At 39.6% G+C, this 13205-nt stretch overlaps 1 protein-coding gene across 1 annotated transcript in view; it reads right to left on the bottom strand.

The window, feature by feature from the left end:
- Window positions 1–13205, bottom strand: part of NELL2 (neural EGFL like 2) — a 150221-nt gene that overhangs the window by 84317 nt on the left and 52699 nt on the right. Inside the window, exons 10-11 of the mRNA XM_037390221.1 lie at window positions 5009–5100; window positions 2140–2242 (exon numbers count right to left, since the gene is read on the bottom strand). Of these exons, the coding sequence (XP_037246118.1) occupies window positions 2140–2242; window positions 5009–5100 (195 nt within the window). The remainder of the gene's footprint in view (window positions 1–2139; window positions 2243–5008; window positions 5101–13205) is intronic.

The following is a 13205-nucleotide window of genomic DNA, read 5'->3' as shown; positions in this document are numbered from 1 at the left end:
CTGTCTATAAAGGTGTGGAGCTTGTCTCCTTCATTGTTTTCTCAATAACTTTATTTGTTCAAAAAGTTTCCTTCTTTAACTAAGGCATTAGAATTGATCAAGCAGCAGTACTTCACTGTTGTTTTCCAGTAACTATTTTCTTCTCTTCAAAACCTCCCACAGGAAAACTAAGGAACGTGGGTCAGGCTCAGGGGACCAGGACTGTTCTAACAGCAACAGCTCCAGAATGCAAGCTGGAATCAGGCTGCAACATAGACTTCCTACAAAATAACAAATGAGTCAGAAGAAAAGATTATTATTCTTATCACTCCACCTGGCTTCTGCTTCGTATTTTGCTATGAAAGAGCTTCTACCCCTAACTTCACACAAGCTGTTAAATGAGCACTTCAAGCTGGACAACAGCAGAATATGCTTGGAGGTCTGGTCATAGAGGTGATTTGCACTCAGGCAGTTCATCAACAGTGTGAACCAACACAAGCCAAGCAAGACAAGAGAAACAGAAGAGCCCGTTAAAGGCAGAATGTTTTAGTACCGAGACTGAGTGACATGGTCATGCTGCAAACATCACAGACCTACCAGGATATGAGGCTGACATCTTACTTTCTCTCTTTCTTTCCTGCTGTGGATTGCCTCACTGCAACCTAGAGATACGCTTAAGTAATGTTACTTAAACATTATAACTCACCTTAGCTACCATGGTGGTGTTATCTGACATGGGACATTAAGAAGCAAAAAGTTCTATATGCTTTCACTAGCATTAGAGGGTCTTCAATACACATCGATGACAGCAGAAGTGTGTGTATCAAGAGCAACCTCTGGCCATGGCAACACCGACTCTTTGTCTTTTTGTTGTCTTTCTCATGAAAGCCTCAGTTAATGACAAAGCAATAGTCTCATTTTTGGATTTCCTGGCCTGGATTGGTTTGTATCAGATTTTGGCATTAAGTAACTAAGAACATATATGTCATCCAGAAAAGGTGATGGCTTTTTTACTGACTTTTTGTTATTCTTACGATTCTCAACACTTATGTATCAGCTACGTTAATAAACAAAATACATGCTGCTGAATAATAGTGTAAAACAGCTTCTTGTTTAACGAATAAGCTCCAGAGCTCATGAGATGCCAAGCTAGTATGATTCAGGGAGAATTGAAAACGTTCAGAAAGCACTCATCTGACATATATTAAAATTTTCTAGCTATACCAGGCACAAGAAATACATAATTGTTTTCTCTGAGCCACTGAAGACGTTACAGAAAATTATTTAAAAAAATCTTTTTGACTGTGATAGACTTCAAGACCTATCAACTTCCCTTAAGTTCCTTTCTTCTACTTTCTTATATCTCTGCTTGATGTTATTAATCATATCCTTCGTGTTTGTGCTAAGTAGCACAAAAACAACTATAGCTGCACCCTTCTTTTCACTGAATTATACCTAAAATCAGCCCAAGAGTCTAACATCTTCTTTGATGCCAGGTATCAATATATCATATTTAGCTATAGAAGAAACAGACGTAGCCACTTGAAGATGTAATTGCTCATAGCTTTGAAGATACTGGTATTAGTCCAGATCAAAAGAGTGCACTCAAGACACAGAGTACTTCCTGCAGCTTTCTCCTTCGGTAAAGATCAGACTGGGTGTAACATACAAAGGTTCTTTGCATACAAAAATATTCACTAAATCTTCTGCCTCTACATGCAGACTACAACCCCAAACAGGTAAAGAAGTTATTCCAGTCTTCAAACAACTGTATAGCACCAAGAGTTCTCAGAAAGAGACATCTCAAAGCATCTCAGAAAGATGGTGGTGAACATGGACATTTCCCCAGTCTCATTTTGTTTGGACACTGGAGTGGGCGAATGGTAGAAGGTCTCTAATTATGGATACGATTTCTTTGACTTTTCACCCATTTTTGGCTAGAATGAAACATACACATTTCACAGAATTTACACTATTAGGCATTTCACAATTTTCAGATGTCACAATGCAGATGTTACCTTTTCAGCTTCCCAAGTTCTACAGTGATTGTCATGTGTAGGAGTGTCCTATTCAAAATGATCAGAAAAATGTCTATATAACCTACAAGAATGGAAAATTACACTGAGCTTATAGAGATATGTATATCTGCTGTTACCTTACCTTTACAGATTTTGCAGCAACTGTGAGATAAGGGGATCTGTTGAGATTCTGGACAGTTCAAAGCTGTACAACTGTCTTTTGGAATACGCTGCATTTTGTGGTCCTGTTGAGGTAATTGATTAATCTTGTGAGATAAGAAATAAAGACAAACAATAACTTCAGTAGACTTTTAGCATTATAATGTACAAGCAAAAAACTGCCTATGCTAAACTCCAGGTACCTTTGAAAACCATTTGGAAGGGCAACATAGCACCATAAAAGCATCAGGAGCTACCCTACACTCACATGTTTTCAGGGAAGCAGAAGTGGGGCAACAGCTCTCATTCTTCTCTTACCTTAGCTATCAACTTGCCTCAGAAGTTTCTTTTAAAGCTATGCCTGAAAGAATAACCATTATTTCTCAAAAACTGGGACAGCAGATTCGAGAATCAAGGGTCCTCATAATGAATACTCTAAAGCAGCTTGTTATTTAGACAGTAAGTAAAATCAAACTTGAGTATCTGTGACCTCAACGCTGCAGTAGTAACACTGAAGGAAAGTGGCCCTGCTTCCCTATTTAGAAAGAGTTTCTCAGCTGTTTGGACCAGGCGTCTGGAAATGTCCAATGCCACATGATGGTATCTGAATATCTTCAGGCATTTAGTGCAGGTCACACGCAATCACTGCAGTATGACCACACAAAATGCCTGCCTCAGCAACCCAGCTACCACAGAGGTACCACCTGCAGGCTCCCCCAGGCCCTAATTAACGTGTCTTGCAGTGCTCTAGTCAAGATATGACAAAGATAGAAAATAAGGCAAACAACATGTTCCTCAGAGACATCTGCCTTAAAATCAGCAATCTGGTTAAAACATGAGCTCACTGAACTCAGGACCCTGTATTTCTGCATGCAAGAAAAGAATCTAAAATCATGCATATGCCATTGCATGTAGTATTATTATTATGGGTCCAGCATTTAATTTTAAATCCTCTTTAAGCATTAAATGTAAAGACGAAATGTGAACACAATGGCCAACACCAAAAAAACTGCTCAAACTTTACCTTAAACAATCTTGACAGAGAAACCAACCCTAACCTTATAAAACAGTAAAGCAAGCCAGCCACAGACGTGGTGTACACCAGGACGGGCAAAACCCCTCAATTCCACAAAAGAAAAAGAAAAAAAAAAAATTGCCTTTGATAGAAATAATATCAATTAGAGTAGTCTGGATTGCATTTAACTCTTTTACAACTTTTAATTTGGAAGATAATTTTTCATTCACATGTCTTACAATATTCAAACAGAAAAGTGCATGCCTATAGCAGGCACAACTGCAGCAGCCAAACAAAACAAAAAATCATGTTTAGAATTACATGCAGACAAAAAGAAGAACTTCCCCACATTTCCTTGATAACATCATTATAAGACTTTAAGCATGAAATCAGCCCTTGTGCCATTCCTAGTCTCTCTTGAGCTGGAGTCATTAATCATACTCTTTTATGAGAACTCTGGTAGTAATAAAATAGCGCCCACCTATGACTTCCTATCTGACCAACACAGTATACAGCATGTGGATTTTCTGCTCTCAATTATCATCCACAAGGCTGTTCAGCAGAAACTGCATGTAATTCAGTCCTTGAAAAAACAGCACTTGAATCAGCCAAAGCTGCTGCTTAATATTTCTACCAGGACAGTCAGGCAGCCCACCAGCAAACAAGTGTCATCAACAAAATACAGACTAGCAGAGCCAACAGAGGCATTTTGTTCATACAGCATTGCACTTGCCAGCTGCAAGAAACACAAGGCAACATCACGTAACTTTTGATGGTTGTTAATTATATCCATGGACTAATCACAGAATTCATGTCCCAGGTGTCATGTTGAAAATACAAGCTCAGAGTCCTGAAAAGAGTACAACTGAATCCAAAATTATTTCTCGTCAGCTTCTTTCCTTTCTCAAAACATTTTCAAAGCCCCTACTCCAGGAATTAAGCTCACAAAGATTAAAACTAAAACTGACAGCAGTAAGACAACAGTCCCCAGTTCTACTTTGTAAAACACAATTTTTCACAAATGAAAATGTTTTGAGATTTCCAGAAACTGGTGTGATAGCTGCAGCATGGCCCGAGGAGCTGCTCCCCTCTCTCTGCCCTAGAAAAAAGCGCTCAGGTTTTCAACTCCACTCCACAGCACACAGCTCTCTATCCAGATGGAATTCCTCCCCATCCCTCCCTCAGAGAGGTGACGTGGGACTCACTGCAGCAGCTTGTGCAATTCTCAACCCACAGCCAACCCGGGGGTATTTTTCCCTTAAAGTGTATTTGTGCCCTGAAGAGCAGCTCTGTTCATGCAGCAGGACAAGACCACCTCAGCATCAGGTGTGTGCTGTTTACAAATAAAACAATGACCCTACCTCCCATTTCCATCACTAGAAATACCAGACACCTGCTATGCCAGCAATTTTCCTTCTTTTTCATCTAACTTTTTCTCTAAGAATTACCCTTAATTCCAGATTATGCCTCCATTGTGTTCATGCATCTCTCACACCTGAGCACATAATTTTGAGCAATAGCATCACACAGGTGTCAATGGAAACATAGAAGTAGTCTGCTAGAGTTTTTATTACTGATGATGGAGACAATACCTACAGAAGAAAGCATGCAGCTTGATTGTCAAGTTGCATAATCAAAGCTTGCAGCTATGCAAAGTAAATTTATTTGCAAAACTTGACGTGGAAGTCAGTAAGACAAAATAAACACAGGACCCCTTAGATACCTTTACTGTTGCCACTTCCTAAGGTAGACCTGTCTGTATTTCACAGTTGCCTTCAGTGGGACTTTGATATTTCTAACATGCAAGAATTCTTTTTTACATCAACAGTATTCTTACCTTGCACTCAAATAGAACACAGTCCCCTGAGCTTGAATACACAGTTTCTCTTTGTCCTTCAAAGTAGGTTCTGCCTTCAAATACGCAGACCGCTTTAGGAGAAAATAAAAAAACCCACAATGATTCTGTAAAAAAGCGTTAGTACTCTGCTTATAGAACTGATACAATTTCTTAAAGATAACTGCATTTCAAAATGTAAAGATTGAATCATCTGGAATAATATTCTAAACCCACCTGTAGGACTCTGGATATCACAAGAAAGAAAAAAAAAAATCAGAGGAGGAAAAAAACCATGAAAGAACCAGAAAAGCACACATAAGTAGAAAGTGAAGGTTGTTAAGCAATATGGAGAACAGACAGCTACTGAGAGGACAGAAGAGCTGTGCCTCAGGTCACACCAAGGAAGCTATGGCTGCCTGCAACACAGTTCACGGGCCAAAAGGAAAATGGAGCTGTGAGAACAGTGAGAGTGACATTAATAGATAATTAGTTTCTTGAAGAGGAATGTGCATGATGGAGGGTGATCACTGAAGTCAGATATTTATTGGGCATCACAGCCCTTTGATGTTTCATCACCCCACACAGTTATTTAAATCTTGCATATTTGTATGTTGATTATCCCAGTTATTTACAGTATATAAATTTTATTGTACAGGAACTGACCTTCAGTGACTGTCTTTTTTTTTTTTTTTTTTTTCTTTCCCCCTCCCCAACAGAAGTAGGATCAAGTCTCCAATGATCAAATGACAGACTGTCCCCCCTCGGATCGGTGTTCATTATTCCATGACCTGGCCTGATGTCATGATTCCTGTGCCCTGGCAGTACCAGGTTTTACAGCAGCTGCTGGCATGGCTCATACCGGATCATTTTCTAAAGTTCCTATTCAGTATTGAACACTGTTCAGGGTTACACAAAATATCTTCACGGCACACTGTCTTACTGTTGGTTTTTTTTCAAAATGGGCCCATTACTGCAATTACATTATGTAAAGTATAAAGGCTAAGTAATGTAACTGCTAGGTATAGAAGAAAATCAGACGTCTGTCTCTGTTGCTTAGGTCACAGTCAAGGCTCATCAGTAAGCATAATCATGAAATAACAGGAGTAGGTTGCCACTTTCAAGTTCTGGATTACATGTTAGAGATCTAATTTGCTAAACATTGATTTGGAGATGTAAATCAATTCTACTAAAATTCATTCACAGAGAGATTTATCTATTATCTAATCTGTTTAAATAGACTACAATTTGTAGACAATTTTAAAATATCTAAAAGTACAGGAGCTTTTATTCCATGATCTATATTAATTACCATTACTGCTGTTATTTTTCAACTCTCCTTTACTTTTCTTCTTGAACTTGCAGCTCCTTGGTTTTACAAACTCACTTTGTTAGCACGTAAAAAGTCAGCTCTTGGAACTGATGCTGAAAAGACGTGATGGGCATAGTGACAAAAAAGTTTTTCTTCAAATTCCAAAATATAACTTAAAATATCTTATAAGATACAAAGTATCTTGTGTGATACAAGCCTGCACAGCACTTTCAAGAAGTAATATCACAGCACACTGCAACACTCCAAATCCCATGGAATGGCAGAGTTTGCAATCAGACTTAATAAAGAAAGTATAGAAAAGAGCCACAGGAGAGAGTCCAAAGAAGAGTCCTAGGGCTAGCAGAAGGAGAAAGTTTGTACAACATCCACAAAGAAAGGTCACATAGAGTCAAAAAAGCTCAATACAATGCCTCTTTCCCAGAAAACAAGCTCTTCTAGAAGGAGGGAGGGGGGGGGGGGGGAGGGGAGGAAATCTATATAAATCTTTACTGTGGAGTAGCAGATCTTGAATCCAGACAGGATAAGGCAATCATCCAGTCACATGTATCACCTCCTATGTATTAGAGGCCATGACACTAAACTGAAATACTCATATATTAAGCCCTTTCCCTTGCCCCACACATTTCAAATTTCTAAGGACAACTACATGTGGCACAAAAAAAAAAAAAAACAACAAAAAAAAAAACACCATGCAATGGCAACGGATTGATAACACATCCTCATGTTCCCAACAGGCAGTCTATGCCTGTTCACAGGAAAGGCAAAAGACATCAAGATCAGTGTCATTCTGTCTTGGATGAAAACACTCTCCTGAAGCCAAAATACTCTTAACATATGAATAAGGCCACCCAGGCAACATCAATACAAAATAAAAGAAAATTAAAAAAACCCCATACTACCGCAAAGCATAGTCCACTGAATCCAGTTTCCTTATCAATGGCAATAAACCTCTGATTCTTCAGAGAAATTTAGGAAAAAAGTACACAGAAAAACCATCACAAGAACACATCCAGGCTAGTGTTAAATCGTGAATTATTTCTTGATTCCACCAACAGCCTTCAGAAGTCTTGGCATATGAAATAATTGTAATGCAGTGATGCAGCATTGCCAACACTTTCAGCAAGAAAATCAGCTTTTCTCCTCAAAGCCTTGGAAAAAAAACCTTAGAAATCCTGGGCCTGCGAGAGATGGCTTTGCCCAAACAGGCACTGCTCCTTTCTCATGTGTCTTCATACACTTGAAGATTGTTTTTCAAGGGCTAGCAAGTGGCAGCAGAGTGTGTGTTTCAAGACACTTGCCTTTGAGGGTCTCAGAAATTTCAAGAAGTGCTTACATCCCCATCTCCACAACCACAACACCCAGCCATCACAGAGCTGAGAAATTATATCACATTCATTGAATTCCCCTAACAAAGCATTTTCAACTACTGGATTTTTTGTGGCTTTGTCAGTAAGGTTATAAAGCCCCTGGGTAGCAGGGATCTTCCCATACAGAGCAACCAAATTATGTTTAAGAAAAGAGAGAAAAACCCAACAAACAATAAATGCCCAAGAGAAAAACTAAACTGAAACTAAACTGAAGATGTTTTAACTTGAATAATCTGAACACAAGCCCAAGCATGTCTTCTTATGGACTGCTGCTCTCACTGAGTTCAAAAGGGTTATTTCTTAAAATCACCAAAATCAACATTACCTGGACTATATCTTTCCTACTAGTGTTCTCTAAAACATGAAAGATTCCACCATATTTAGGCAGTTCTTCCATTAAATAGCAACAAGAACTAAGGTACACCCTGAAGCTCTAATTTAGAGCACTATCACTTGGTCACTCTTCTCACCTATGCTCATCTAGCCAAATCACTTACAAAAAAAAAAGGGCACTTCAACTACACCAGTTCCACTGGCTCTTGTTCACTTAACAAGACAGATACCAGTGGGTTTAGCAATGGTCTAAGTTAGCAGTGCACACTGTCTCCTCTTCTCCAGTACCCCCACAAATGCCTCTGTCTCTTTCCTGTTTCTTGTCAGCCCACTTTCTTCCACTGCCGCCACAGGAGGCATCCTGCTAGACAGCAAAGAACAGATTTACATCAAGCTGCCTGAAAGCTCGTAAAAACTTTAAGGTTGTCTGGTTAGGTGAGCACTGAGCACACTTGGAAAGATTCCTAGAAAGACAAAGCTACTAACTTCGGCCCCAATTTCCTCCTAAGACAGCAGGATACACATCCCAGGCAATGTGGAAAAGAATGTTTCTCTTGCCTCCTGACAGCAACTGTCACAGCCAGTACACATCCCATGATGGTGGTGTTTCATGTCTTTATTTTCCTTTGGAAATAAAGATATTTCAACAACATGAACATCTGGACTAGAACTGTGTAATTGGAAAGTCCAGTGAAGATTTAATTTCTGCTTGGCTAGACACTTCCCAGGATACTTTGATTAGTTTGTGATTGGTATCTCTCTGGGGAAACATACCATCTTTCATCTTCCCAAGTCCTTTCATTCAACAGACTGAGTCACAGTCAAGAAATTACCTGATGATTAGTTGTTCCAGAACTTGATAGTTATTGCCTATGTAGGATTTTATCTACAGCCGAATTACATCAAGCATTTCCTCTTGCCATCAAAATTCCACATTCCCCCCCGTACCTAAAACAACATTCATTATTCAAAGCATGGGTTTCTAACAGGATGAAACAGGAAGTCTAGAAAACCTGCTAGGAAGTCCAACTACTCTTAATCTATTTGTATACAGAAGGTGATCAAATATTACCTTGATAGACATCAGTACAGGGTCTAAAAAATTATTAGCAAGGTGTGCTTATATTTTCACAAGTGTAGTGATAATACAGCTATTCCCTGTAGTATTATTTAACACATTGTGATGACATCGCATCTTCTCTAAATTCATCCAGCGAAAAGAATCTTTCAGGAGCCTGCTGGCTGTTGTGCCCACTCAATGAATTATCAACAGTCTGCCAAACTATTACGTCTCTTCCACAACCCTTTCTTCTTCCCACTGGCCTCCAAATGACACTTTCCTTCTGCATTTCTTAAAATGTCCATGCCAAATCGATGATCTAGCTAACTCCTGCCTTCCGATTGCTAAGTTCACAGGGTAGTAGTACATTTTCTCATTTCTGTATTTATCACTCCTGCTACCTAGATTGCATATGCCTTCCTCTGAGGAATGCATGTACTCTTCCCTGTGGTATCTAAGCTGGTTTTGATTCAGACTTATCACCAAGGGAAAGCAGAAAGTTTAGCACACTGGTGAACTCCTCAATCCACTTTACCTTCTTGTATTCATCATTGCCCACTGAGTGGCAGATGTGACTTGAAGTTTTGTGAAATTTGTCAGTAATTGTAAATGTACAATCTAAATCTGGTAAGGTACAATTTAAATCTGTAGGAACATAAGTCTATGTTCCTACATCCTTTGTTCACATATGCTGGGGGGGGGGCAGGGGCACCACCTAAATTTAGCATCTAAAAAAAAAATCCTATCTCATTCATTTCATTTTCCAACCTCCTCCTTGGAATCTCCTTGATTAAATTTTCCACTATTCAGAGACCAAGGCTTGGGCATTGTGTAAGACCCATTCATCCTACATTGCAAGCTTACATAGTGCAGAACGACTGTGGACTGTGTGGTTTTACCCTTAGAAATACACACAGAGATAAGCGTCACCATTCCTGAATATTTCTGTCTCTCGGCTGCCACACCATTACTAGGCACTGCTCTCACCCCTTTCTCATTTATCTTTGCAGGGATTCGGGCATTATTTCTTCTTTGCATATTCTCTGGAGAGCACAAGCTCCTCTGCTACTGCAGTCAGTGAGGCTGGAGACTTGCTTCATTTCACGCCATCTCCCTCAACAATTCAAAATTGTTCCAGATTTCAAGCTGGAAAATACATTGCTGATTTTTCCAGTCAATCATTGCTGAAAAGCTGCATATATCTGCTTCTGCTTCCTCAGGTGAAAAAAGAAAATCCAATTTGAAATCTCATAATGATAAGGAATCAATTAATATTTTATCTTACTTCTTGTTAGCCCAAAAAAGCTAAATGTCTCTATTACAATTGAAACACAAAGTCATTGCTCTGCAGTACTGCTATGATCATTTAAGAGCATCTGTGTCGTGAGCCACCTCCAACAACACTAACAGGCTCTTTAGACACATTGGCAAGGAGTCAATCTAAAATTATGTATTCTTTCACCTACCTCTCACATTTCCTTTATTTCCCATCAACAACTATGGGGAAATGACATAATTCATCTATCCCCTGCGTTCTTGCTGGGTAGTCTGTAGAATTCATCTGAGCCCCAGATCGAGGGCTCAGCAATGCCTCCTTAAAGACTAAAAAAGCAATCTGAACATTGAAAAAGCACATAAAAACACAACTAAAAACTCTGTTCACATCAGTTCAGCTGAGGCAAACACTCATGACAGATGAAGTAAAACTTTTACAGTAGGCTGCTGGACAGGGAGCCTGGGAAAGAGACTGCAACCAACCAAAGCCAGCGGACATCACACTGCACAAAGGGAGCTGTCTCCAATTAAGCAAAGATCCAATCTGGACAATGTGTTTGATGTCAGCTTCCCTTAAAAATGGCTTTATTGCTACCCACACTGCAACTTCAGCTTGGTTAAATACGGCCGCCAAAATATTTCCACTGACAGACATGCACGACTTTGGCTTTAGAGCAGTGGACCATATTCTGCTTGTTAAACAGAATTGGAATATTTTTGGACTCTAAACATAGGATTTTGAAAACTTGGGCATGACTAATGTAATCAAAATGCCCACCCATTTTATGCCAAATTAACTATGGTGGCCATCCAATACTCAAACAACTTTCACAGCAAAATGTCAAACAATAAAATCAAATGCCAAGACAAAACTCTTAGAGAGTCAAGAGAAGAAAAGTAATTAAGGTTAATAGTAATTATATGACCACTGTACTACAATTCCATTAAAGGTTTATAAATAGCACAACAGTCTGCCAGACCAAGAGAACTTCAATACAAACATTACATGCCCCCTTAATCCTCATAAAAGTGGGATTAGATGTTGTCTGATGGACTCCTTATGTCATCTAACCACAATAGTAGTGACATAATTGTATTTAGTGAAGGTGCAAATAGATATTGTATCAAATGCTGACAGCTACTAATGATGGGGAAATTTCTGCTTCAGTTCCACCTTCTCTCAGCTGGACTGCTGGGCTAGCTGTAAAAGGTGCTTTTCTGAAAACTTTGTTCAAAGAGAAAAATGGCAACGTGTAGAAAACTAAATGGACATCTCTGTAGAACACCTTATACTTCATGACACAAATTCACAGATACAGCTATCAAAAAGCCTCAGGTCACAGGGTTTCATATGCAGGATGACATCCAACTAATTGATTAGGGCTGAGTGTTGAAAGCAATGAAGATCTGCTAAAGTCCTACACACTTTTGAGTCACTATTTTAAACCTATGAGAGCTAAATAGTTATCACCCATCAGCATTTATTTACTACATAAAAAGAAGGTTGTGTTCTCTATTGTCACATTGTAAGTTAAGACTGCCCATGGACATGACAAGGCAGGACAGCTACTCCGGCAACAGAGCTCACACAGGGTAACTTTCTCTGCTCCACAGAGACTTCAAACAGTGTGGGGGGTGGGAAATAAAGCATCTTATTCATCAGGATATTCTGCCCAGATTTGCCATGAAAACATAGAGTGCACCAATTATGCATCATTTTTAGAGACAAGTTTCTGCATGCGACTAGTGAGATGGTTGCTTCTGCAGCCCTGTGAACACAGATCATGGTAAGCATGTTTAGTAGAAGGCAAGTACCTCTGAATGGCAGAACCTTCAGAGATTTTGCCAGTCTTTCATTTGACAGCATTAAAAAACATCCTATGCAAACAGCAAAAATACTCCGTTCACTGCAAAATAGTAAATTTGGCATTTTACTTGGGTGAAAAGAACTTGGAAGCAACATCTTCATGCTCCCAAGCCACAGAGGTTCCAAACAGCTTCTGCTCCAAAAATTTACAGCTACTTCCAACAGTTGTGAGGGGTTTTGACCAAAAGCTTGTCATGTTATTTAAGCACCCACAGACTACATCCATAGGGAAGTGACTATCAGGCACCCTACAGACATTCCCATTCTCAACCAGACTCTCCTTGGCCCAGAACAATTTCCACAGACCTTTTAGCTACAGATTCTGCACCATGACTTTGCTGCACATTCCTCCCTGGTGACAGCACAACATCCTGTGACCTGGCATCATGTAGCTCCATTTCACTGTATCTGCTCTGCTCTCAAATCCAAGTGCTTTCACTTCCCCTACAGACGGCAGCCCCATGTTAATTTGCATGTTACAGTAACAACCATGTATGCCTTATCTGCATAATGGCACTGGCCAGTTTAACGCATTTAGACATTCCCAGGAACGGATTAGTGCACAGGCAGAACACCGTATCTACTGTTGTTGCTAGATCTCCGTTCTTTCGAAGCACCTGCACCCAGCTGTGCACGGGAACTGAACAGGGTTTCACACTCCCAACTCTTCCTCCACCCATTTTTGTTCCTGCATAAGGAATCGACCTATCCTCCCATCCCTCTTCTGAGACCCATCATCTCCCTCCCTCACTTCATGCAGAATGACAGGATTAGTTGGCATAATCACAAATGCTCCAGAGAACTCTACTTAATGTTCTTAAGCTAAGTCCTCAGCATTAGTTCAGCCAAAGTTTTTTTAAAGACAGACAGCATGGTAAATGCATTTTTTGAAATCTTGATTAAAGTCAGCTATGCAAATTGGCTTTCCAAATTTGTTATATACTTACTCTCAACATTGATTATCA

The sequence above is a fragment of the Falco rusticolus genome, chromosome 5 (genome assembly GCF_015220075.1).
Source record: "Falco rusticolus isolate bFalRus1 chromosome 5, bFalRus1.pri, whole genome shotgun sequence".
In the NCBI taxonomy this organism is placed as follows: domain Eukaryota; kingdom Metazoa; phylum Chordata; class Aves; order Falconiformes; family Falconidae; genus Falco; species Falco rusticolus.
The sequence above is the reverse complement of the archived record's forward strand: the minus strand, read 5'-3'. Positions and strand labels throughout refer to the sequence as shown.